This window comes from Brassica napus, chromosome A4 (genome assembly GCF_020379485.1).
Source record: "Brassica napus cultivar Da-Ae chromosome A4, Da-Ae, whole genome shotgun sequence".
Taxonomy (NCBI): Eukaryota; Viridiplantae; Streptophyta; class Magnoliopsida; order Brassicales; family Brassicaceae; genus Brassica; species Brassica napus.
This window is the reverse complement of record NC_063437.1, coordinates 17872480-17900189: the sequence shown is the minus strand read 5'-3', so window position 1 is coordinate 17900189 and position 27710 is coordinate 17872480. Positions and strand designations below refer to the sequence as shown.

The window sequence follows — 27710 nt, the reverse complement described above, 5'->3', positions numbered from 1 at the left end:
GGTCACAAAAAAAGCATCAAACATACAGTTTTTTCGCAGTGCTTTTGAGAGAAACGACGCCGTATAGATAGTCTTGTTGCACGAATAGTTTTCAAACGTGACGTTAGACGCGTGCGGGTCACTGAAACTTGTGCCAAGTCAGACCTTTGTGGGTATAGTCTTACGTGGTCTATCTCTGCAACAATTCAGAAGCAAAAACAAATGTTTTTTTTTCTTTTCATATATAAATGGTCTATAAATAATTTAACAATTAAATTGAGGACTTCTATAATGATATTAGGTTAAAATAGGCCTGTGATAGATACTGTAATGTCAATAATGTGTCTGGCCAGACTAATTTAATACGGTTCAGACCACATTGGCACATTAGCCTATCGGCCCTCACGTTGGGTCCAAATCCAAATCTTCTTTTTTCCTTTTTATTCGTTTTCTTCCTTTCACAATGCAAATTCAAAATCATATAGAAGTTAGGGTTAGGAGTACAGTATTTTGTTTTTGATTACAAGGATTTTGTAGTTAATCAAGAATTTTGGTAAAAGAAATCACATCACCTAAAGTTTTAACCTCATTCTCTTCTTTATTTATGTTTTGCTTTTTCTCTGACTTCGAGGCTTTAGCTATATGACTGATATTTTCGAATTAACATTTTTGGTACTGGTCCACTGTAGAGCCCACTTAATTCTTCCATCATGAAGGAAACTATCCATCATAAGTCAAAACTAACATTTGTCTGCATTCGAATCTCAATAAGTATTCTTGTTTTATCAAATGCATTTGGACTTTTGTTATATCCGAAGATCTGAAGATATAATTATAAATTATTTGGACTTTTGTTATATCTAAAAATCTGAAGAAATTATATTGATAACTAGATTTAAATGTGAATGCGGAACTTTTGGTATTCTTGTAAGAGCTTTTTCAAATAAAGACGTATTTCGGAATATATTTAATTAAAAATACCAAATTCAAGAAGACAGTCTTAACAGAAGAAGGAAGGTCGGATGTCTCTAGACGAGGCAGTGATGATTCTGAGAACAAAACCGATTTTGTAATGAACTTTGAAGATGAGACTGATAGTTAACCAGTTTTGTGTTTCTTTCCGGTTCAGTTTAAATACCGTTTTCGAAAATTTAGATGATTAAAACTAAAACCGTTAAATTTGTTAAAAACCAGATTCAAACCAAATGCTTGAAAATGTTTTCACAAGTAGTGTCTTTGGTTTTTTTTTTCCTCTTTGTTGTTTAAAATAAAAACAACCACTTGTCTAACACATTATTTCGTGAAAAGAGTTGGACAAAAACAAAATCCTACAAATGAATTTGAAAGATTCTCATCATGTTATGACGATGCTTGGTGTATATATAGAGACTTGTTATGTTTATCCTCACTTGTTTCTGGTGATGACTCTATGTGTCAAGAAGAAACCAAGAGGGTAAATGATTCATGACATGAAGACAAGATATAAAATATAAAATGAAAGTGTGGTTTTTACAGTTGAACAAAACTGTTTTCGCAAGCTTTGGAACCTGAATAGCAGTAGCCAGAGATACAAAAAGAAGATTATATGAAATTTCTTCAAAGCATCAATATTTGCTTTTGATACTTCTATATGAAGACAATAGTTACAATGAAAATGCCACTTTACCTCAGTAACAAATTGACCTCATTATATTATTGATATATTTTTTTAATAAATAAACAAATTGTTAGGTACTACATGAAAACAAAGGGATTGAAAATCTAGCAATGTTAACAAATTACATCATCAACATCACATTGTTTTCTTTTCCAACAAAGAGTTTTTTTCCATGTTTAAATCATGTGAATACATTTTTCTTAAATTATTATGTTTACCATTGTTTAATTATTTACTCGATAATATAAATTTATGAAGCGAAAAGTTTAATTTTTTTTAAAAATTCTAAATTTGTGAAATGTTACAATATCTTTGAATATGATAATAAAATAATATTTTACTAATATTTATATATATAGTTATGATTTTAATAATGAAATAATAATCTGAATATATATATATATATATATATATATATAGAAGAATATATAAATACATGTGAATGTTTGAAATAATCTATTCAATGAAGAAAATATATTGTAAACTTATTATGTTTTAAAAATTGATAGACACATATATTATAATATATACCAATTTAGAATTGAAAACAAAAGGTTTATACAAAAATAAATGAGAACAAAAACCCGTGCGATTACGAGGATCGAGATCTAGTCTATCATTAAAAACATGCAAACTACATTATGAAAATCCTAAACCGTGCTCCATCTTCACGGTGCCTCAGTTTTATATTCTTCTCTAGACTAAACGCAAAATACTTCTGAAAACTCCTTTGAATTCTCCAGTTTACCTTTGATCCCACACATGAAGTTATCTAGTTTTTATTTAAAGTAGTTCTCTATGCTGAATGTGGATTAAGCCGGACATCTAAGAATAATTCCAGTCGCCTTTAATCTTGAAAACCCAAGAATCTGACAGGAACAAATACATCGCAATGTAATGTCTAAATCACCCAGTACTATATAGATGTTACCTAGTTTAGTAACACTAACTGTAAAGTAATGGCCTAATCTAATCATCAGTCCTTTCCTCTTGTCCTTTCACCTGAGCTTGGGATGAGAGTTTACTTTAATTAAACAAGCAGGCAAGAATTCTTTTTTTTTTAACATCTGCTTTCATTACTTTCAGCCATAGAAATTAAAATTCATTCACGATTATCTCCATGATCTCATTTATTACCAACTCTAACGACAAACGCATATAAAAGCAAAGTAAAAATAATAAACAAAAAATGACACAAAAAGGTTGACTAGACTTGCCGTATTACGACAAATTAAATGAAATTAAACTTAGACTAAACTTTGTCGTTTGATATCTCTGTTGAACCATTGGATGAAATCTTCGACTCGTCTGTTCAACTCCTCGTTTGACATCTTCGCGAATTCTTCAGATTCTTCTCTTACATTCTCCCACTTCTCCTCCGCCTCCTCATGAGCCTTCTTTTGGCCCTTGTGAACAACCATCCATTTCGAGCTATCGTCAGACTTGCTTCGAACGTAACTCTTAGGCCTAGGTTTGATCTCTCGACGATGACGTTCTGAGCTTGCTTTATCAGATTTGCTTCTTCTGTAGGGTTTAGGGTTCACTAGCTTTCTTGCTTTGCAAGTTTCTCCATTACTAATGTTGTGCTCAGTCGTTGGCTCGTGTTTTTGGATAAGTTTGCTTCTCGGGATGTTCTCGCTTACGACTTGTAATTTTTTCTCAGGAACTTCCTCGTCCTTGTGATGCAAGTAACGTGGTATATATTTCGCTCTGACTTCTTCTTCTTGTGTCTTACGGTTTTTGATTTCTTCGGCCAAACCCATCTCATAGCCCGAGTTTTCCGGTTTATAGTTTTCTATCGTGTTGCTTCTCGTCGCGGCGGTGTATTCTCCGTAGAAGTCGTGGTTCTCTCTCTCAGCGAATGCACCGTAATCTGCCGCTATGATGAGAACAAGTGCGTTTGAAACAAAGAACAAGATCTTTGAGTTGTTGAAGATCGATGAAGGAGAGACGTCAAGAACGTAGAAGATAAAAATGTAGGTGAATATCGATAAGATGATCGGGAGAAACGAAGAGTATATGTTGTATTGTTTCTTAACCTTTGTAGGCTCGAAAATAGGGTTTTCAATAGTGTACGAGGGTATTTCTGTCATTTTGAGTTAGAGCTCGTGATGAGTTGTGCATTGGAGTTTGAGGGTGTAGAGTGTAGTGCGTTTGATATTCAAAGTTCACGGTCATAGCTCTATATATATTGTGAATTTGTGATCATGAATCTGAATTATTGAGCTCAACATGAATTTTCCATTATGTCCTTGACACCTACTAAATATTGCTTGTGGATCCTGCCACGATTAGCCACTTTGTCGTGTTATGGTGATTTAACTTTGAATTACGTGGAAATAATGCCCAATCATCTTCTGCATGTATTATTCAATAGTTAATCATTTGTTTACTTGAAAATGTACGAAACTTCATTACATTTTTTATATGTGTATGAAGATAGGTACAAAATTTAAAATCTTGTCGGCGTTGGGTGATGATATAAGCAAATCGGGAAAGCAATTTAGGTCAAGGTGAAGAGGTTTGGTACTGAATAAACGTCGACACGTCTTCATGTGCCAACAACACAAATCCGTATAAGTTTTATTATATTTATACATTACATTAGGTACCTTTGAGATGTACAATATAAGAAAAAATGTTCCACGTTTTGATGACAGCACCACAAAGTAACATAAAACAACGTATATACGATAGCTTTTTTTTTTTTTGTAACTGACCCTTTTAATCTTAGGCTGAGCGTGGCATAAATAGCCATCCTACCCTTTTTTATATACGATAGCGTTTCCTCCACGTATCTATAGAAAGTGAAATTTTTTGGTTGCTTCACCTAATGATTCAAAATATACAACTATACAATAACGTTTGAAGATTTAATCAACACGAGTTATCTGAGTTAATTCATTTCTTAAATTAGCTGGAGTGAAAGAAACTCTAGTAAGTTTTTTAAAAAATTCTTTCAGGGCAGTCATTTTCCACACATGAATTATTGTCGACAGATCACTCTCTTTTAGTCAACAGATAAATTATATAGACATTGAAACAGAAAATTTAGACAGCTGTGTAATATTCAATACATATTCATGTAATCACATCGACTATCAGTATATCATCTTGTTGGTTAAGCTACAACGTGGCAATAGTATGAAGTTCATGTGAGCACACACGTTGGCGGCTGATCATGATTTCATCAAATGTAAGATTTTCTGACTCATCTTAAATTGTGGCGATTATTCTTGCACGTTTATTATGATTTCTCCATTTTAAAAATCTTGTTGTTTTTGTTCTTCCAGCTCTTTTGCCTTAATTATTGGCAAAAAAGCTTATCGAGTATTGCATATATACTCCACGTATGTAGAATGTAGTAACATATATGCAAATCTTTAAATGGACTCCCCAGAACCCATATATAATAAAGGAGTTTTTGCCAAAACTAACCCACAACTTGATTTTAATCCCAAACCTATACCCAAACTTGAATCAAATGCAAAACTAACCTAAAAGCCTAGTGAAATTACAGCTCAGTCCTTTGTGACCAAACAAAAAAACAGAAGCCATTTTTACGAATATAGCCCCAGTAAATCGTCTGAGTCGTCTGAGATGTTGGAAGTCGTCTCGACGACTGAAGTGTAAGTCGTCTGGTACCAGTTTATTTTAAAAATAATTTATAAATCTTGTAAAAAAATATTTTGATGCGTAAAAAATAAAAATCAAGTAATTATAAACAGTTTTAACTGATATAAATTAAGATATGATAAAATTGATTTGTTTTGAAGATAGATGAGTGGAAGTAGTGAATCATAAAATACTTTGGTTTAGGAGTTTGGCAAACATATGTTGTAGTATTGTATGTATATATTGTTAGGGTTAGATTTTGGAAAACTAAAATGTTTTTTTCAAAAATTAGTTTTCACTTATATGTGTTTATTTCTGTGTATAGTAAACACTTTTCAAGTTTGATTTGGTTTTATAAAGTGTTTAATTAGATAATTAAGTTTAGGGGTTATGTTTAGGGTGTGGACGACTTATATTTCAGTCGTCTGTTGAATAATTTACCCGGACGACGTATATTTCAGTCGTCCAGACGACTTACTTGTAAGTCATCTCGAAAGTCTTCTATTTTAGTTTCCCGCTAAAAATATTTAATTTCCCGCTAAAAATATTAAACTCTTCTGGACGACTTACATGTAAGTTGTCTGTTTTAATTTCTTCACCAGACGACTGAAATGTAAGTCGTCCAGGAAGTCGTCTGAGTCAAAAATATTTAATCTAATTGGATTTTTTGTCTCCCTATATAAAGAAAAATTTACACATTCTCTCTCCTCCTCTCAAATGGCTGCAACAAAAATGTAATGTTCATCATTATAAAACTCTCCAACCTCTCTCTAATCTCTTTGACTTGAAAACACCAAACTTTATATGAATTTTTCAGTTTTGTCTCATGTATTTCTTACTAATCTATCTCTTTTACAGGTTTTTTAATCAAGTGGTACTCATCTTCCACTAATTTAGAGGTAGATCTATTAATTTTAGATATGTATTTTTGTGTGTTCTATAAATGTAGATTTATCTAATCTTCCACTCATTTTCTCTATTTTTAAGTCATTTGAACGTTTTTGGATATGCAGGTTTTTCAGATCTGGATTTGATGTGCAGGTTTTTCAGATCTGGAAGACTTCTGGGACGACTTACCTGTTAGTCGTCTGGAAGTCGTCTGGAAGTCGTCTGGACTTCTTGGAAGTCTTCTGACAAAGTCGTCTGGACTTCCAGGAAGTCGTCTGGACTTCCAGGAAGTCGTCTGGACTTCTAGGAAGTCGTCTGGACTTCTAGGAAGTCGTCTGGATTTTTCTGAGCGTTTTGGTAAGTTCTTATGTCTGATTTTTCTTCATTTGGTAACTTCTTGTTGTATAAAGTTCTTACTTTTTTCCCAAACTAAAACTCTCCAAATCCACTCTAATCTCTTTGACTTGAAAACACCAAACTTTATATGAATTTTTCAATTTTGTCTCATGTCTTTGTTACTAATCTATTTTTTTTTGCAGGTTTTTAATTAGATGGTACTCATCTTCCACTAATTTAAAGGTAGATCTATTATTTTTAGATATGTATTTTTGTGTGTTCTGTAAAGGTAGATTTATCTAATCTTCCATTCATTTTTTCTGTTTTAAGCCATTTGAATGTTTTTGAATATGCAGGTTTTTCAGATCTGGATTTAATATGCAGGTTTTTCAGATCTGGAAGACTTCTGGGACGACTTACTTGTTAGTCGTCTGGAAGTCGTCTGGAAGTCGTCTGGACTTCCTATAAGTCGTCTGGACTTCCTGTAAAGTCGTCTGGAAGTCGTCTGAACTTCCTAAAAGTCTTCTGGCAAAGTCGTCTGAACTTCTTGGAAGTCGTCTGGACTTCTTAGAAGTCGTCTGGACTTCTTAAAAGTTGTCTGGTCTTGTCTACTCAAGTGGAATCCAAGCTTGTCTTTGTAGATGAATGATCTATAATAGTTTTGTTTGTGGTCTGTTTTGTGAATTGCATGTATACTCTTTTAGTTGTGAATTTTTTGTAAAATCAGTAATAATGTTTTCCAAGATGTATTAAATGTGCTAACAATGTGTTTACACATTTACAAATCAATGAAATAATAGACTTCAGTAGCCTTTTTCTTATCTTTAGATCTCTCATATGCAATAATAAACTCCAATGGCCTTTTTCTCATCATAATAAACAAGAATGTTGGTAAGAGATGGAAACAAACAATAGTAACTAGTAAAAGCATATCATATTTTTTATAAGTTTGCATTGAAAAACTTAGTCAAATTTAGTAAAACTAAGGGAGAGAACATATTTTGTAAATATGAGTTTTACATATCTTGAAGTTACTTATCACTCTTAAAAATACAAGTTATTTAAAAACTAACGTAGAAGACTTAAAAACTAGTGGAGAAGACGCGGACGACTTCAATCTAAGCTGTCTAGACGACTAAACTATATGTCGTCTGGTCAACGCAGAGGTTATTTTTGCAATTGACTTTGAAATCTGTTATTTCGGACGACTGAAAGTTAAGTCGTCTACTATTGTTTGGTTAAAAAAAACTCCAAAAATCTAGACGACTTACATTTCAGTCGTCAGAGGTTAGTTTTGCATTTGACTGGATTATTTCAGAAGTTTGACTTTTTGGACGACTTACATTTCAGTCGTCTAGTAAAAATTAAAATAATAATATTTTTTTAAAAGTAGACGACTTAAAGTTAAGTCGTCATAGGTTAGTTTTGCAATTGAAAAAAAAAACTTCAAGATTTAATTATACACAGACGACTTATAATTCAGTCGTCCATCAGACGACTGAAATGTAAGTCGTCCAGGATTTACGAGGTTTGACCAGAATCTCGGAAAAAAGTCCTGGACGACTTACAATTAAGTCGTCTGGTGGACGACTGAATTATAAGTCGTCTGTGTATAATTAAATCTTGAAGTTTTTTTTTTCAATTGCAAAACTAACCTATGACGACTTAACTTTAAGTCGTCTACTTTAAAAAAAATATTATTATTTTAATTTTCACTAGACGACTGAAATGTAAGTCGTCCAAAAAGTCAAACTTCTGAAATAATCCAGTCAAATGCAAAACTAACCTATGACGACTGAAATGTAAGTCGTCTAAGTTCTTTGGAATTTTTTTTGAAACCAAACAATAGTAGACGACTTAACTTTCAGTCGTCTCAGGTTACAGATTTCAAAGTCAATTGCAAAAATAACCTCTGCGTTGACCAGACGACTTCCAGGTAAGTCGTCTACAGCCAGACGACTGAAAGGTAAGTCGTCTACAGCCAGACGACTTCCCAAGTAAGTCGTCTGACGAACAGATCTGGAAAAAAACTCGATGTCATACCTTAAATTGGTGAGATAAGTTCCTTAGCATACATAAGGCTTCTCCAAGCACACAGAATCACAAACGAAAGTCACCCACCCATAATCGTTAGCTTCTATGACTCTATGAACCATAAAAATTTTAGAATCAAAATCTTGGTTTTTTTAGCTCATTGTGGAGAGAAAGTGAGAGATATGTTGTGTTTAGTTCACAAGAATGGAAAAAGAAGAAGGGTAAATCGATTTTGGGAGCATTAAGAGCTTCAAATTGGTTGTTCATGGTGGTTGTGGTATTGATGACAATGGCAATCTTGTAATTACTTGAAGATGATGAGGGTGAGAGAGTAAAAATGTAATTTTCGAAAAAAAAAAAAAAAAATTGATGGCATTTTCGTAAATTATATGAACTTGTGGGGTGAATAGGGCAAAACCAATTTTCAAAAAAAAGGGAGGTTAGTTTTGTGTTTGACTTTAAGTTGTAGGTCAATTTTGCAAAAATCCCTATAATAAAAGATCTGAACACACTGAGGGATGAGGACCTATATTTGAAGTGCCCCGAAACACAATCATAATTTGTAGTCCTTAACTTAAATCGAATGAAGGGTAAGAGTCAAGCTAAAATCCCATAAGCAAAATGGTATTCGTCCCAATCGTTCTCTCACAAATTGTGTAAAATGAATACTACAAGACTTTTCATATAAAACCGGCTCACTCATTGAAAAGGGTACTCTCCAATATTAATTATAAATCATTTGAAGAGTGGAAGATAAATATTGTTCAATCTAGTAATCAAATTACCATTGAAATTGCTAACAGTATCATGAAGGACCATGCATCAGTTTCAATCATATATCGCATAGGATTTCTCTCATGGCTCAAAGATCTAGTGAACCCCCAAACTAGTTTGAGCTGAAGCAAGCTTCTTATCGCCTGCTTTTTTAAACATTTCTTCCTGATCGTTAATGTGCTTTCTCCAGTGGGCTTTGTTCCTAATCTGTTTTGGACTTCGTAGTTGAGTCTTTGGTTTGGGCTACCTATTGGTACTTCCCTATGTAAATGTGGATATTGATTCTAGAAATCAGTGAAATGCTACTTTTATTTAGTCATAGACGAGTTTTGAGAAAATACAAATACGGGAATATGTTTTGTTTCATTCCTATTTTGCTATCTAGTATTTTTTTCAAGTTTAGTTCGTAAATTTTCTTAACTTATTGGTCGTTATATTATATTTCCTTGGTTTTAAATGAGTCATGAACTTTCAATATATACAAAACATTTCGATGTTTCCCAGTTTTATGTGGTTTAAATTTTACATAATAATTCTCTACATAGTACACAATTAAGTTATGGCAAAACTGAAACTTCAAAACTCTTAAACTAACCAAGGGTCTTTATAATCCGTCGAGAACACAAGAAAGACAATCCATATAAACCAAAAAACTGTGCTAACTTAATGTCTAAAATGAGAACAGCTGAAATCAAATAAACAAAGTTATCGAGAACGGTGGTATGGACATGAAGCTTGGATCCGAACATTCCGTTTCTGAAGAAAACTACGAAGAGATCTCTTCATGGAGACCTTTTGATTTTGGTTCAAATTGTATGGAATTATTGAAGGCTCAGAGCGGTTTGAACTTTCCAATGATAATGATCTCTCTTCCATATCTTTACTCGCTAGTGATAGTATAGCTTTTGCCTGTACAGATTAATAACAATTGTTAATGAACTCATATTTAATCAGATTCTTTGGATGGATGGATATAAATGTATCATTATGTATACAGTACCTGGAGATGGGTAAGATCTGAAGAAACACATATGTGCCCGTTGTAGAAAATGGTTAATATCTGTGATTCTTTCTTTGGTTGTGGAGTTACTGAGCTTCTTGAATCATAAGGAGGAAGAAGGCGAAGTTCCAAATCGCAGTTGCTTTGCATCTCCATAACTTAATTTGTGAGTAAAGGCTTCTGAAGTTTTTGATGATGATGCTGATGGTGTTTGAGCTAGTTGACTGATTTATATATACATGAATGTGTGCGTGTATCACGTGGTGTGTATGTGTCGCGGTCGATGAGAGAGAAGAATCATGAAAATCCGACACAGAAGCTGGAAACATAACGGCGAGTTTTGGACAGAACACAACTTCACATCTCTTTTTCTCTCTCACGGAATACGCACGTGTAAAATGTTTTCTATGCGTTTTATTCTAATTTATTTTCGTTTATTCTTTTTAGAGGCAATATTCTCCTTTTTGTTAAAGCTAATTACGGCAAATCTTCTTGTAATCTTGTTTGCTGAGATCCGGTTAATTTTCAATTTTTTTGTAAGTTAATTTTTTTTTATAAAATAAATTATCATAAAGTTGTAGTGGGGATTGCTTACAGAAGAATATAAGATACATAATTGGATTCCTTCCTTGAACAAGGGTCCTAACCCTTTTAGAATAGTTTGCATTTCATTTCCTGTTAGTATTTTAATCACCGGTTTCATGTTATACATATGTTTATGATAATAATTATATAAGATATGTTTTTAATTTATTGTATTTCAATACTAAATCTTTTTTTTTATATACAAATGTCATGATCTCATCCGGATCGAGTGGGTTTTCATCAAACTATGTAATAATAGTTTTAGTGGTGTGAAATGAACACTAAATGTGTGTGTACCGTAAAGTATTAAATAAAGATTTCTATAAATAAATCTTTAGGTACCGTAAATATTAAATAAAAAATTTCTATAATTTTTTTTAACAATTTAGAAACCTCCAAACCATGATTTCTTCTGTTTTTGGATCCTTTGTCAGGTAATCCATATAGCTAGTTTGGTAACTGGAAGTCGACTGTACTGTCATGATACGCTAATTCAAGTATTTAGAGCCAATTTGTCTTGATCATTTGACCTTGCATATACGAATATGTTAGAGATATATGCAAACTAAGATACGTACGTAATCATAGGCCAATATAAAATAACTAATTCACACGAATTAGTTTTACATGTTTGGTCGCTATCCATTATGCACTATGGCATCATTTAACTAAATCATTTTCATCACATGATTAATTATTACAATACTAAATTGTATAAGCACGTCATTCGGCCCATCGTATTGGGATGTGCCAACGTACCGACGAAGAAAGTCTAAACAACGTGGGAAACGCCAATTAGCGATGATTAATTTTCAAAAGAAAATCATAATTACAATATCAAGCTATTAAACCGACTGATGAGCTAACTTGGTTGAATTAAATTTGAAATTGATCACCAATGCTTTAATAATGGTCAAGCCCTGTGAACTTATCACGATCCTGACGTATTCACGGATGAGGTACTAATGAATCACAAGTAGATACTAAGTAAAACACACACAACAAACATTTCCTGATAAACTAATAAACATTTCCTTATAAGCTATGCAATCAGGCCCGTCCCTGCGATAAGGCAGGTGAAACACTTGCTTGAGGCCACATTTTATATAGTAAAAATAAGGTCCCATATTTCATATATTTTTTTGGACAAATTGGTACCTCATTTGACTTTATGTTATCACATCCTGATTCCATTTTATCTTATTCAACATACTTCCTATGCTAACTATATTTATTATTATTTTAAGCTTTTTTGTATTGTTTGTGGTACTACGTTCGTATCTTACGTAAAAGGCCGCACAATTTTTTTTTTGCTTTATGCCACTCTCGGCTACGGGACGGCACTGTATGCAATGCAGGCTGCAAAGACGCTGGTAAACAAATGGTGTGATCCAGAGGTAATCATAGACATTAGGCTAATGGCTCGATTAATAAATTATCAATGATTTTATAATGGAAAACCAGAGTTCAATCCCAAAAATATTAATAACTGCATAAATTATTATAAAATAACTTATAGAAAATTGAAGTAAAACCATCAATTTTCATAAAATGATCAAACAATTAAAATAGTGCCTATAGAATGTTATGCATAATAAATCATATATAAAACTGTTAGTTATACAGTCGGTTAGTATAATATTATTTTTTAATAAAATAATAAAATCTATACTATTATTTGCGAAGTAAATTTTCAGAATCGAGCTCTCACGTTAAAAGTTAGAGCGGTTAATATCTATAATACCCTTACTGAATTTCATATATAATTAATTATATAATCAAAAACAAATTTTTATTAATAATATTAGCTTTTTAAAAATAAGATAATTCTTATATATTGTGTTGTTATCTTAAAACATATTTTTCAATTATAAAATTTAAAAATAAACTATAAAACAATTATAATAAATTCAGTGGTTAAAGTCAATGTTATCTTTAATAAATTTTAATTAAACATATAAATTTAATTAGATTTTTTTCATATATATATATATATATGTTTGATTTATTTGATTTTTTTTTTTTGAAAACATAAATAATAAGTTATTATGTTGGTTTTTGAATTAATAAAAAATAAACTAATAAATATTTGTAAAACGATTAAATCCGTATATGCGGGCAAGACACCTAGTTAATCATGAAAAATAAAATAAAAACCCCTAAATCATAATTAGTTCCCAGTAACGAATACAAAACATTTTATTTTAATCAAATCACTTGCTCCTTGGACTTATTCATACTTGCTGCCGACGAAAAAGAATATACTCAAAAGAGAGGGGGGGGCATAACTGTCATTTGCTCCATCTACTCATTTCCTGAATAGAAGGGAGAGTCAATCATATGGCGATACAGTCCCAAGTTTTGTGAGCTTCATCCATCGAAGAGATCGAGAGAGAGATCTAATGGCGGCGATAACAACCGCAGTGATAGCAATAGCCGGAATCATACTGGGATGGATAACGATAGAGATGGCTTGTAAGCCTTGCCTTGAGAAAGGCCGTGAAGCCATCGACAGATCTCTAAACCCCGATTACGATCCCGATGACGAAGACGTCGTCGACGCTTCCTCCGCCCCTCGCGCTCCTCTCCTCACCAATCGTCCTCCGGATATCCCCGATCCCTCCGCCGCTGATCCCTCCACCGCGTTAAAGTCAGTCTGATCGGTTCGGTCCGGTCCTTGATTCTTTTTTTTTGTTTGGTCTGTATTTATCTGAGTTGCTGTGTAAACCAAACCTCTCTAGTCTTCAATAAACTATCTCGTGTTTGTGCTTCTTTTTCTAAAATGTTTGTCACTCAGTTGATTTTGTGCTCTTTCTATTGAATATTAGTGTGTTTTTTTATAGCACCAAATAAAACACCAAAATATCCTGAAAAAACATAACTCTTTAGCATTGATTTAACTCGTTACTTACATCAAACCATTGACATTGTAAATGAGATCATATCAATTTACAAATTTGAAATTTTAAGTTTCAGATAGTTGTTGTTGTGGTAGTATCCCGAGTTGAGAGCTTCTGAATCAAATCGATGGTTGGATGATTCATTGATTTGAGATAATTACAATTCTCAATTGGTTTGACCGTCGCAGAAGAAACTGGACGATGGAATTAATAATTAACATCCTAAGCTGAAAAGACTTAATGGGCTCATTATTAATGGGCTTTAAATATAATGGGCCTTTAATAAGTGTGACAATCCTCCTGCCCATATGATTTATTCCCCTTTCGCTCGAAAATTCAAATACTCTGTTCTCCCCCCCTCCTCGTGTCTCTGTAGCAAATTAGCAATGGCGCTTTCTGCAGCTTTCAAGGAGAGACTGGATCAAATGGAGATTACCAGAAACCAACGACTCCATCTTCTCCAGGTACCAATCAATCCATCCAGCTTCTCTTTGAATCATCCGAGTTGATTTAGGTCCGTAGCTTCTCTATTGGTCTAATGTTATGATTAGGCGGAGAAAGAGTTACAAATGGAGAAATCTCAGATTCTAGCATCGAAGCAAGCAAGTATTCAATCCATAAAGCGAAGATGTTTGATGCTCGAACAAAAGATCGCTGCACAAAACCTCAAGATCACGATTCTCAGATCTAGCATCCAAGATCTCGATTCCAAACACCACTGCTCTATACAGAAACTGAGGTTGATAGTTATTCTCCACGGTATGATATGTTGATCGATTTTTATGATGATTTTGATTGGTGGATAGGACGCTGAGGAGCGAGGTTGAAGAGTTAAAGGAGTTAGATGAAGAGAGGGACAAGTACTACACACTAAAACGCTCTGAGATTAATGAGTTCGTGCAAAATGTTGAGCGGTTTAGATCGGAGAACCGGGTACAAGTCGAGAGCCTGAGACGCCGTGCCAAGGAGGTAATAAGTATATGAACATCTTTGAATTTGAATCACAAACCAAGGATGTTTAATTTGAGATTTAAGTAGATTATCAATCTTGATTTTCTCAGCTTAGCTCAACGTTTGATGAAATTTATGAGAAGAACAATTATTTGAGGAACATGAGTTGAAGGTGCAAAAGCAGATTATGAACAAGTTTGAGGTAACCATGTGGATTATATGTTATGATGATCCCACCTTACATTTACTTGTTATATTTCTGACTTTGTAACTTCGTTAAGTAATGATAAGGTCTGTAATTTGATATATACAAAATGAGTCACTAATACCTTTGCCAAGAATCAAACAATAACATCTAATACCTTTGCCAAGAATCAAACAATAACATCTAGGCATTTCTCCTAACGCAAAAATTCCCCACCAATCACAACATCAGCAGATCAACTTTATCCATGTTGTTACGGATATGAGAAGATAATGTGAAAAACAAAATAAACAACACAAATTTGAAATTACAAAATGATCAATGTGCTTAATGATTTATAGAGTGTGTATAAAATATTCAATTTAACATACCAAATCCATGGACTCAAAAATAATTTACTCACTAATCACTATGAGAAATTAACTTTAAACCCATACAAAATTCAAGATCAAATATGATTAGTTAGTGATAATAATTCAATTCAAGAGAAACTTCGTTTATTCTTAGTCCCTAAAGTAAATATTTTCTTGTTGGCCCCAAAGTCAATGCTTGATCTGCTTGGTATCAGGCACAGTCCTGGGTGGTGGGAAAAGAAAAAGAAGTTTATCGCAGATGGTTCGCAGTACGTTAATTATCACTATATATTCTTCCGTATAAAATATACTGGTATTCTTTGTTAAAATATATCACATGCATGTACAAGTTTTGGTTTGGACCATGCTTTAACTTTTCGTTTAATTTAGTTTGGGGTGACGTTATAGGTGTTCGATATGCCTGGTCGACTATGAGAAATGGAGATAAAATAACCACTTTGACACCTTGTAATCATATCTACCACAAAGACTGCATTTCAGAGTGGTTGAAGAAAAGCACGCTATGAGCTTAAGTTCAGTCTAAATTTTGATTTATAAGCACAAGAAACTTATAAGCATATGCTACGACAGAAATGAAAGTGACAGTCAAAAGATTTCACATCAAAAAATCTAATCCAATAATACATTCTTGTTTGTGCAGGTATGTTGTGTGTGCAAACAGGGCCGGCTTACAAGGGGGGACAAGCGGTGCGACCGTCCGGGTCCGAGCCCGTGTCTCCCCGTGTAATGATAAATAAGGAGCCTAATTTTTTATAAATCTATATTTTTATATATAAAAAAAATTATAAATATAATAAATAAAATTGAAAAGGGCCCAAAATTATTTGATATGTATATAGTTTTATTTTCATTACAAAATATACAAAATATTATTGATTAAATTTTAAAAATATTTTAAACATTATCTCTATATAAATTTTAGAGAGTAAAAAATTTTTTTTTTGCCCTAGGGCCCCTATCAATGTTGAGCCGGCCCTGTGTGCAAACGCCAGGTCCATTGTTAAATAGTTTTTTCTTTGTAACTTGGCCTTCATATAGATAAAAAGTAATTTATTACTAAATAAAAATATGAAACTGGTGTGATTTTTTTTTTGTTTCTTTTTATCGTAAATGTGTTCACTTAGAATTGTCTATCATGATGTGAATACGCGATAAAATAATCCTATTAAGAACTAGCAAGCAACAACGCTATATAATGTTAAGGAAAAAAAACAACGCTATATAAATATTGTTTTTTGTATGTTTTTTTTAGCAATTGAAATTTTGTTTTTTTTTAAATAAAACATGTTGTAACTTGACATGTGTGCACAAGAGTTCTAAAAAGTATCGGAAGGGATTTTTTTGAGGATCGTATAGCTTCGTCTCTTTTACTTTTTTGCTTTTCTTAATTCTATAATCTCATTGAACTTTTTTTTGTAGCTGGATTGTATTATTAAGCTTTATAAACAAAAAATTATAAACAATGAGAACTAGCAAAATAAATTTAGAAAATAGATATACCAGTAAAAAGTTTAGACTGAACTTATGCTCATACCAAAAGAACCAAAACGTCGATCATATCAAGATAACACAGCGAAGAGACCAAATGAACCAAATGGATGTGAAAACAATAACGTACATTCTAGATATGCTATTATCTCAATTCCCTGATGACAGCGTGTTCGTCTTACGATAAATGGACTTGGGGTTCAGAGAATTTGAAGGCTTATGAAATGCTTTTCCACCCACAAACTCGTGTTTTGTTACCCCAAAAAGATGCCAAATCAGGCCTGTATATATGGCCTCGATAAAAGAAACAAAGAGAACTTTCAAGATATAAGATTTTTTTTAGAAAATCATACAACACCATCTAAGAAAATCAGAAAAGACCAATTAAAAGGTTATTCAGAAAACAATAACCACCTGCCCTCCAAACCTCCTCCTTTTGTCTCCTCTACCTTTTCAACCCCAACTCATGCGACTAGACCTTCCTTAAAGAGGTCTCGCTCGTCTCCAACCCTATCCCCCCCACCCTGTTCTGAAAATCAAAACCCTTTTGCTCCTCTTCTCTACCTTTCTTCCTCCTCTATTGACCAACCCTTAGCCCAATCAAACCTTTTATCATCTAACCCCTTCTCCCCCCTTTTGTTAACCACTGTCCCCCCTACTCTTTTTGTATCTAGTGGATCTTCCAAACCCATGGAAGACCCCTCTCATCTTATTTAAATGAGTGTAAAACTCTTTTTTTGGAATGTCCGTGGTCTAAATGACCCGGTAAAGCATAGACCCTTTATTTCTTGGCTAGACTCGCATAAACCCCTTTTTGGTGCTATTCTAGAATCACATATTAAAGAGCCCTCCTTAAACCCTATTTTGTCCGCCCTTTGCCCCAACTGGTGCCATTCCTCTAACCACTTATCAGACCACGATGGCAGGATAATTCTCATCTGGAGAGACTCTCTCAAAGTTAGTATCCTTTGTCAAAGTAGGCAGAGTATAACATGCAAGATAGACTTTCCAAATCAGCCGTCCCTGTACTATACAGCAGTCTACGCATCCAATCTCACTGCGGATAGAACAGATCTTTGGGCAGAACTTATCCAACTTCATGCTACTCTAGCTCTGGATACAGTTAACTGGTTTCTTGGAGGAGATCTAAATCAAATTATTCATCCATCAGAACACTCCTCTCAAACAGTCACTGCCCTGGATCACCAAATGTACTTGATGCGAGACTGTATGACTCAACTGGGATTATTTGATCTTCGCTACATTGCTACGTCTCACACTTGGAGTAACAGCCAACCATCTCAGCCAACCACAAAGAAACTCGACAGACTAATGGTTAACTTCAACTCCATATCCTCCTTTCCCTACGCCTTAGCTTCATTCCTCCCACCTGAGTTCTCTGATCACTCACCCTGTATCCTAGACCTAGCTTTTCGACTACCCTCAGCTGGTTCAAAGCCCTTCAAATTCCCTAACTACCTAACCAAACACCCGAACTTCGCTCAGCTAGTACAGGATGCTTGGATTCAGGCTGGAAATACATGTCAAACGCTCACTCAACTGTGCTGGAAACTAAAAATAATCAAGAGTGACCTAAAGCTCCTAAACAAAAATAACTACTCTAAAATTCAAGAGAGAGTGAGTGAGACTAACGGTTTGCTTCAAATTGCGCAGGTGCAAGCTCTGCAGGATCCCTCTACTGCCACTTTCCAGGCTGAGAGAGATCTTCACCAGAAGTGGAATTTCCTGCGAATGATAGAAGAAATCTATTTCAGGCAAAAATCGCGGATCAACTGGCTAAGAGAGGGTGATCTCAATACAACTTACTTCCACAGAATCTGCCAAACGCGTGCGAGCTACAACGCCATCAGAGCCTTCCTAGCGTTGAATGGAGATTGGATCACAGACCCTCAGAGAATGAGCGAGCATGCAGTGTCACACTTTCAGTCTGTTCTTGGGCCAGTCAGCTACTCCCCACCAGTGATCTTCACTTCTACATTGTGGATTGCAGAACTACTTGACTTCTCTCCATCTCCGGAACAAGTCGCAGTATTACTCTCCATCCCCTCCACTGAAGAAATTAAGTCATGCTTGTTCAGACTTAATGCAAACAAGGCTCCGGGCCCGGATGGTTTGACTTCGGCTTTCTTCAAAGCGTCTTGGGACACGGTGGGAAATGAGGTGGTGGTGTCCATAAAGAATTTCTTTGCTTCGATTTTTCTTCCTGCGACAACAAATGCAACGATTCTAACGTTAGTGCCCAAATTCTCTGGTGCGTCAAAAATCTCAGAGTTCAGGCCTATCTCCTGCTTGAACACAATCTACAAGGTTCTCTCCAGACTGCTAGTCAAGCGCCTCAAGCCAATTCTGCCTACTCTCATCTTGCCGAGCCAAACTGCATTTGTTAAAGGAAGGTTACTAGTCGAGAACACAACACTGGCAGGAGAGCTCATCAATGGGTATCACAAAAACAAAGGTCAGAAAAGAATTACCATCAAGGTGGACATAGCGAAAGCTTTTGATACCCTCTCATGGGAGTTTCTCTTCACTTGCCTCCAAGGTCTCCACCTCCCGCTGCGGTTCATCAGACTATTACAAGCTTGTGTTTGTACTCCTTCCTATATGGTAGGATACAATGGGTCAGTTCATGGCTATTTCAAAGGTAAACGAGGCTTAAGGCAGGGAGATCCCCTATCACCCTACTTATTTGTCATAGCCATGAACTGTCTATCACATTTGCTCAACCAAGCTGCAAGGAGTAATAAAATCAAATATCATATGAACTGTGCTTCCGCAAAACTTACTCACCTTTCTTTTGCTGATGACCTTTTGATTTTTATCGATGGCACAATTGAATCAGTCCAGCAAGTTCTGCAGGTCCTGGTGGAATTTGAGAAACGATCTGGTCTCGCGGTGAGCATGCAGAAAACAAGTTTCTTCGCTTCTGGCCTCTCCTTGGCAGAAACAGAAACGATCCAAGCTTCAACTGGGATGTCACTTGGCACTCTTCCATTCCGCTACCTGGGTGTACCGCTCAACTCAAAGAAGTTATCGCTGACCAACTGTGAGCCACTGCTACATCAAATAAAGACCCGTTTCTCTTCTTGGTCTGCAAAAACTCTCTCCTTCTCAGGAAGATTATTGCTAATCAAAACGGTGATCTCTGGCATTACTACGTTTTGGTGCTCAGCGTTCATCCTGCCCAAGGCTTGTATAAAGCGCATCAACTCTCTCTGTAGTATCTTCCTCTGGAAGGGAAACATCGAAGGTCACAACACAGCGAAGGTCTCATGGGAAACAGTTGTGTTAACAAAAAGGCAAGGAGGACTTGGAATCAAAGATTTACTAACCTGGAATAAGGCATGTACCCTTCGACTAGTTTGGCTCCTCTTCTTTCGGCCTGACTCGGTGTGGGTGCAATGGTTCAAGGAAGTGATACTAAACGGATCTCTGCACAACTACTGGACTACTCAGCCGAGGCAAACATTCTCATGGCTCGTAAACAAACTACTGAAGATGAAGCAGACAATGTTTCCCTTGATAAAGCTAATGCTGCAGAATGGGGAATCAGCACGATTCTGGACAGACAATTGGTCTCCGTTTGGCGATCTCAACCACTTCTTAACAGGCTCTCGATCACGTCTGGGTATCTCCCGCAACGCAACGGTGGCTTCTCTATGTATCAATGGAGTGTGGAGACTCCCTCCAGCTCGCTCTGAACAGCAAATAATGCTCTATGCCTACATAACCACCGTGGAGTTACAGCAGAACCAGGACTACTATTACTGGGAGATAAATGGTCAAAGATCAGAACTATTCCAAACAGGAGTCCTATATGATTATCTCAGAGTACCGATACAAGATGCTCCTTGGACTGGCGCTGTCTGGTTCTCCAGAGCTGTTCCACGACACGCTTTTCATACATGGCTGGTGATACAGGACAGAATCCCGACTCGTGATCGTCTGCTGAGATGGGGTCTACAAGTACATGATCGATGCCTCCTTTGTAATGCAGCTCAAGAATCCAGAGACCACATCTTCTTCGCTTGCAATTACAGTTATGACATCTGGAGAATGGTAGCCAATCGCCTCCAACTGGCTCCCCAAAGAATCTGGAATGACACTTTGGATCAAATGCTATCGCTCCCGCCGTCTGAAGCACAACGGAAGTTAACTCTCATTGCTTGGCAAGCGACTCTCTACTGGTTGTGGAATGAGAGGAATGGACGACTACACTCGAACATCTTTCGCTCCACTCACCAGATTTTTAGACTCTTGGATGCTCAACTAAGAAACAAGCTACAGAGCTTCCGCAACACTAACCCGGCCAGATCTTCCACCATGATGCAGAGCTGGTTTCGCTTTGCCTGAATTCTGATCACCATCACCGGCTTCACCCAACTCACCCTCGACACTCTTGATACTTCGATGATTTCAAAGACTCGAGTAAACTGAAAAGACCAACTGGGCTTCTATTCTGGGCTCCACCTTACTCTATCTTGGGTTCTTAGAGGGCTCTTTATGTGATTCTACTAAGCATGAGTTATAACTATAGCCAATGGGCTTGTAAAACATTTTGGGTCTTTTCTTTAAATTTAAGTAAGCAAGTTACAAAAAAAAAAAAAAAAAAAAAAAAAAAAAACAATAACCACTAGTTTCAGTAACTGTACAAGATGAAGACGAAGAGGAGATAAAAACTAGTTTTGATGGAATTTCAAATTTATTGATTAATCAAAAGGGAGCCATTTACAAAGGAATTGGGAGCTAAAAAACTGAAAATGTAGTTTTTTCTTCAAATAAATTTCGAGTCTATAACAGTATAACTAAAGAAAAACTCGTATACTACTATGTGGACATTGCTTCTTGGCCAAACACGTCAAATCATCTTCTCAAAAGGCCATTGAAATTGTGGTCTGCCTTGTACCCGATGGAAAAATTATGTTCTTGATAACTAGTTATTATATATTTTATGAATGAACCAAAACAAAAGAATAAAAATACTAAGAGATGATGACTACAATACATAAATTTAGAGTTATAATAATTGGTAAACTCATTTATTTTATATTTTGCCCTTCTTGGTACAAACTTATAAACTAAAAGAAATGATTGAATTTCTAAAACAACAACAACAAAAACCCATACTTTTTTCAGAAAAAAACTAGGAGATATAAAAAAGTATCTCAAACATTAAATATAGAAGATGGAAGTTATTTCTCAAAGAGACCAAGCCTATAGTCACCAAGCTTAGTCTTGTAACCAGATGACTTGTATTGAGACCAAGTAAGCTCTTTATAAAGATAATCCTCTTGCTTGGGGACAAGGCATGCCAATGGTGCAATCTTCTCCGTCAACGGTGGACCTGCAAAGTAGATCATTGATAATCTTGACCTCTTTGTATTTGTGAGCACTCTGTGTTTCACACTCTTGAATCTTCCGTTAGTCATCACCTGCAATAGTTAATATATAAGCACCAACAAAAATCATTAGAAATGATCATTTCCTTGCGAAATGATATGGTGTTGATTGGTTTGAAGTGTTGAGGAGAAAAGTTTACAAAAAAAAACAAAAGAAAATGAGATACCCACAATGATTCATATCATATTATGTGTCACGTGAGGTATGGTCTACTAGTCTTGGTAGATTTTTGTTCATACATCAATCTAACTCCAAACGAGATAGTTTACATGAATTTTCATTTAATATATAGGAATATCTTTTTGTATATGCAAAAAAAATTGTCAACGGGAGAATCACAACACAAATTATCCAATCATAAATTTACACATGATCAATTTTAATTTTAATTACTTTTTCAAATATTCCTTTTAACAACTTTTTAAAAAGAAAGTAAAACCCTAAGCCTGAAAATAGTGAATTTTCTTGGTTTTTGAAGTGTTACCCAAATATTCCAGTTCAGATTTTTTCTTAACGACTTTTCAAAACAATTTTATATTTGATATATAAAAATCAGTTTTTTCTTAAAACTGATCAGTTTATATTTTCATACCAAAAAGATGAGTTTATATATTATAAGATTCGTATAAATTTGGATATATATTTTAGACTTTTTGAACTCTCAATATGCGATCTCCTCCAATTATTAAAATTTAAAATAAATTAAATTGAAAAGAGAGAATATTTCGCATCAAAACAATAAAAGGTTGCAACAGAAAAAATACCTGAAGAGTATCTCCGACAAAAACAAAGAAAGAAGAGTGATCAGGTGGAACAGGGACCCAAGTCCCATTTTTCAAACAGATTTGTAAGCCCTCAGTGTCGTTTGATCTGAGCACTGATATTAACTGTGGATCAGTGTGCTCACCGAACCCAATCTCTTCCTTGGCCTGAGTCTCTTCCTTCTCCTTGTAATAGTTCATCCTAAAACACGAATCACTCTCCTTCACCTTCACCAATCTGCTCAGCTTCTCCTTTGGCTCTATCCCTAGCGCTTCTTCTATCATTTCAAGAACCTTGCTCGACATTCCCTTCATCTCTTCCATGTACTCTTCCACCGCCTCTCTGTGTATTAAAGAACATGGAAACACCCAAATTTTAAAGAATTATTGGAAATAGTTCGAATGATCCTCAAATTGTTAAAACAAAAAAAAATTATTAAAATTAAGTAAAAATGGTTACGGTCCGGTCCGGTCATGCATGGACGACAGAAACAGAGAGCTCTGTTTTGGGTTAATCAGTTTAGGTTTTACCTGAAAATGGCAGGGGTTTGCCGGAAAACGGCGGTGGTTTTGGTAGACGACAGATGACTATTATAGCATTGAGAAGAATATACTCAACGCATCCCACGTCACCTTGGAGTCCGATTCGTTTACTACCGTATCCAAACGGGTCGGCTGGACCGGCTTTATCTTTGAGAGACTGAGACAAAGCAAAGAACTTAGTGGCTTCTTCCTCCATCTTTGTCAAAAGATCGGGTCTAACTCCATGGTTGACGACTTTGAAGAAGCCTAACTCCTCGCAAGCCTTAACGATTTGGGTTTTGGAAGTTGGGTCGGCTAAGTCTACAACTGGGATTAAAACCGAACTCGTTTTGCATTTTGGGACTGGCTGTAACACAACAACCATGGTTTGTTTCTTTGAAGTCTTTTACGTAAACTTATCTAAGGAATGAAAGATTGTTGAAGTGAAAGACTTTGAAGGAACTTGGTGAAAAGGTTGTTTGCTTGGCTTTGATTTATAGTTGCTTGTGTGTAGCGACGATGATTTTATTATATTTTATTCCTAAAATGTCGTTTTTGTTTTTATTATGCATTTTAAATTATTTTTTGGTGGATTTTATTCTAAAATACAATCTGCATATCTTGGTTAAGGGGGTGAGTTCAATGTCAGTATATAATATTTGAGAAAACTAAAAATAATTTGATTTTTAAATAATTATAGATGATTTTATGTGAATATGAAAGTTATGGTGATGTTAATTAAAAGTGTAAAAAAACACTCAATTCCATCCAAAACAATGAGATTAAGTTTTGATATTTTCAATTAAGAAATTGCAACCATCCATTGCGATGGATGGTGCTTTAATTTTTGGAGGCTTGAAAATCTTGTTTACTGCTCTTATAATCACTCCATGACATTTTCATGTGTTTTTCAACTTCATTCATACGATATTAAAAATCACTTACCGATAGGTCACCCATCCTTCCACTATTCCCGTTCAGTTCAAGAGTTTTTTTCTGAATGTGTAGTCGAAAAATTAAATTCACTTTGGTGACATATGTAACTAAATTTCTTTTAAACCTTTCTATATATTATGAACCGGAATGTTACAAAAAATTTACCAAAAAACATCTTCAAATCACCGCAAATTTGTTCAAAGCCAATATTTAAAAATATTTCCAATAATAGTGAATGATAAGTTACATTTTAAATAATTTCAATAAGTTAATATTCATGTATGAATAATTAGTTCAAATGTCACTTTGAATACATCTCCTAATTTCATTTTTTAGTTAACAAAAGCAGTGGAAATACTAAATTCTGGCTACGGTGAATGCTGACTATGATATTAATGTATTTTCATGATAAATTAAAAATCAAATTAATAAACCCTATATAATTATCAGATACGTTTATTTTAGTTTCTTAATAAAATTATTTTTTTTATCAATTTTATTATATGGGTGTATAAACATGTGTTACTTAGAATTATTTAACCACAGACTGTAACTCGGAAAATAATAAGAGATTAGTGTAATTAAAATAAATGGAATGAAATAAATCAAAAATGAAATAGATTTCATTCCATTCATTCATAACCAAATTTGTTACGAAATGATTCTTTTTTATTTTATCTATTTATTTGTGGAATGGATAGAATGTGTATTCAATTCTATTTATGTCAAATGGTGAACTTTTTCTGAAAAAATATAAAAAGTCATTTCACATAATTTCATTCCGAAAATCAACAATTTAACTGTATAACATACATAAAATAAATAAAGATTGATACTAATATACATTAATTTTATTTAAAATTCATTTTAAAAGTGAGATTTTGGTTGAAATATTTGTTAAATCGTATAATAATTAAAATTACTTTAATCAATTCATTGCTGAAATAGAAATCTCAAAATCACGTATCTGTAAATAGTGATGATGAGAGATGAACATATGTGAATTGTTGTTTAGCATTTGGCCAATAATCTAGAGACTAGGAATGAATAAATAGATTATGTAGAATTGAGAAGAAAATATGCTAGCAAATCAAATTAGTCTTTTAGCTTGGAAACATTCTAGGAGAGAAATTAAGGACATAAACTAATAACTATTAAAGTAAATTTATATTGACAATTTTTTTAAGTAGTGTATGGCTTAGAGTGGTGAGAAACTGAGAATGTGTTGTCTTAATCCATATTACTTCTTGTTTTATACCCAAATGTGTGTTTGGTGTCCTTTTATTTATTTTATTATTAGTTGCATATATTTTTGTTGATTATTTTTTTCCTCAACGTATTAAATTACAAGTTCGAACAGTGTGTATGGTCACTTCAAATTTGACCCCTATTTCTTAACTTTGTTGTCCATTTCAGGTAGTTTGAGTTCTTTTTTTTCTCTCCTACCATCGCCTTTCATTTTAATGGATGTATTCTCTCTGAGCTGAGATTTATAGCATATTCATCTTTTAGTTTTAGATTAAAAATGATTGAGAATATTACCTATCTAAAACGTAAAATGTTATTATTATACAACACTTTAAATTATTTAATGAGAAAATGAATTCAGGTTTTGTTCCTTTGTTCATATTCAGTTTTGACGATGTTCTACAATTTTTAAAAATATGAATATGAGAGAATGAAGACTGAATGCTGTTGTTGATGTTCTAAGGAAACTTAATTTTGATGATGTTCTACAATTTTTTATGTAATCCGAATTATTTATATGCTTTTACGGTTTTACCATCACATTTTTATATTGTTTAACGCGTTACATGGATGTTTGTTAATAGAGGAAAAACAACATTACGTTTTCTTAGAAAATGTAATTTAAATTTGCCACATGCATGGAGGTGTGGGGCACGTCTAATACATGAGGCTCTTCAGCCTCCACACATTTTTTTTGGGTTTTTGAATATTTTTGTCGATGCAGCAATACCAACGTACTACTATAAGCTTCTAGATGTAGTTGCATGATCTGTCCTTTTCGTTGAAGTCGTTTGTTTAGAGTTGAATGTAACCTATTCAGGTTCTTTTTTTGATAAACTCTATCGGTTGATCCGGTCGGCCCCAAAAAGAACGCACTTAGTGCTAAAGAGTGGATTAACCCGAAAGCGTATCATACTGCTTAGCCAGAGTTTGGATTACCTTCCGACTAATGCCAGAAGGTAAACCAATCATCTGTTATGGCCTATCATGTAAACCACTTGGACCGAAATCTAAGTTCAAACTGCCAAATATTGATAATTTAGTTCAGAGAAGGAATCGAACCCACCCAGAAACCTACCTAGTCAGGTTTGTAGTATCATTTTTCTTTTCTTTACGAAAACGAAAGGTTTAAAAAGAAACCTTTATAAGGAGACTTGGGATTCGGTCGGGTCGACGATTTGTTTTTGAATCTTTGCACTGATTCCGTATTGACATGTGTTGAACACCGAATATTGATACTTCACGTGGCTGTGATTCTGTCCACAGCCTACTTCTTTGCGTCTGCGTACGAGTGCGTGTTTGCTTGTCTTTATATATGGACACTATTTCTGTCGGATACTTGAGAGCAAGCATATATCATTCCTCAATATATTTCGTAAACTTTTTTTTTTGCTAATAATTCATTTTCAGCGGTGTGATACTTATACCTCGAAAATGCATATTATCATCTTCTAAATGTGTACGTAATTTGCAGAATTACATGGCATTTTCCAATTTTCGAAATATACAATGCAGAAACATGCATGAGGCCTAAAGATATTCTTAGTTTAGGACATAAATTCATGTCTATATACATATAAGGCGTCCAACTTCTCTAGGTGATGATGGAGTATCTTGATCATCATTTTCAAGAATATTTCACCGATTCAAGCCCAAACTTTGTGACGCATTTCTATTCTCTAGTTAGGTAAAGTATTAACAAACTGTGTTGTAAAAGTTTGTTGGATATAGCTTTTCTTATTATAGATTTTCTTAAAATAATTTTATGGACGACAATATTTTTTGAATAGTTGATCCAAAAGTATTAATCACGTTTACCAATAAAATGTAATAAATCACTCTTCGAAACTGAATCCTTTGCCAGTAGATTTTCTGAACTCTTTCCAACACTGTGCTTGCTTCCGTAGCATCGTGTATATAATTCCCTATACTTGAAACACCATTAATTTTAACAACCTAACACTGCGATAAATTCAGTTAAAGCATTCATAAACACCTATTTGTTATGCGGACGAACCTTATAAATAGGGATCCGACCA

General features: G+C 34.4%; 5 protein-coding genes across 5 annotated transcripts; 2 read left to right on the top strand and 3 right to left on the bottom strand.

The window, feature by feature from the left end:
- Window positions 1-2231: 2231 nt before the first annotated feature.
- LOC106432782 lies at window positions 2232-4105 on the bottom strand. The gene has a single exon (XM_013873623.3). The coding sequence runs from the start codon at window positions 3727-3729 to the stop codon at window positions 2884-2886; it is 846 nt and encodes a 281-aa protein (XP_013729077.3). The 5' UTR covers window positions 3730-4105; the 3' UTR covers window positions 2232-2883.
- Window positions 4106-9760: 5655 nt separating this feature from the next.
- On the bottom strand, window positions 9761-10505 carry LOC111215382 (protein TIFY 5B). The gene is made up of 2 exons (XM_022718857.2): window positions 10284-10505; window positions 9761-10192 (listed from the first exon to the last, which is right to left on the bottom strand). The coding sequence occupies exons 1-2, from the start codon at window positions 10437-10439 to the stop codon at window positions 9989-9991; spliced, it is 360 nt and encodes a 119-aa protein (XP_022574578.2). The 5' UTR covers window positions 10440-10505; the 3' UTR covers window positions 9761-9988.
- Window positions 10506-13022: 2517 nt separating this feature from the next.
- LOC125608304 lies at window positions 13023-13708 on the top strand. The gene has a single exon (XM_048778470.1). It carries the CDS (start codon window positions 13271-13273, stop codon window positions 13526-13528), a length of 258 nt encoding a protein of 85 aa, XP_048634427.1. The 5' UTR covers window positions 13023-13270; the 3' UTR covers window positions 13529-13708.
- A 446-nt stretch (window positions 13709-14154) lies between these two features.
- On the top strand, window positions 14155-14889 carry LOC125608303. The gene is made up of 4 exons (XM_048778469.1): window positions 14155-14232; window positions 14320-14507; window positions 14575-14737; window positions 14830-14889. Exons 1-4 carry the CDS (start codon window positions 14155-14157, stop codon window positions 14887-14889), a joined length of 489 nt encoding a protein of 162 aa, XP_048634426.1.
- Window positions 14890-21457: 6568 nt separating this feature from the next.
- Window positions 21458-24245, bottom strand: LOC106432781 (gibberellin 2-beta-dioxygenase 3). The gene is given in 4 exon segments (XM_013873622.3): window positions 21458-22236; window positions 22969-23308; window positions 23497-23558; window positions 23561-24245. Coding segments are annotated over 4 exon segments (954 nt in total). The 5' UTR covers window positions 23873-24245; the 3' UTR covers window positions 21458-21996.
- Between the last annotated feature and the right edge of the window lie 3465 nt (window positions 24246-27710).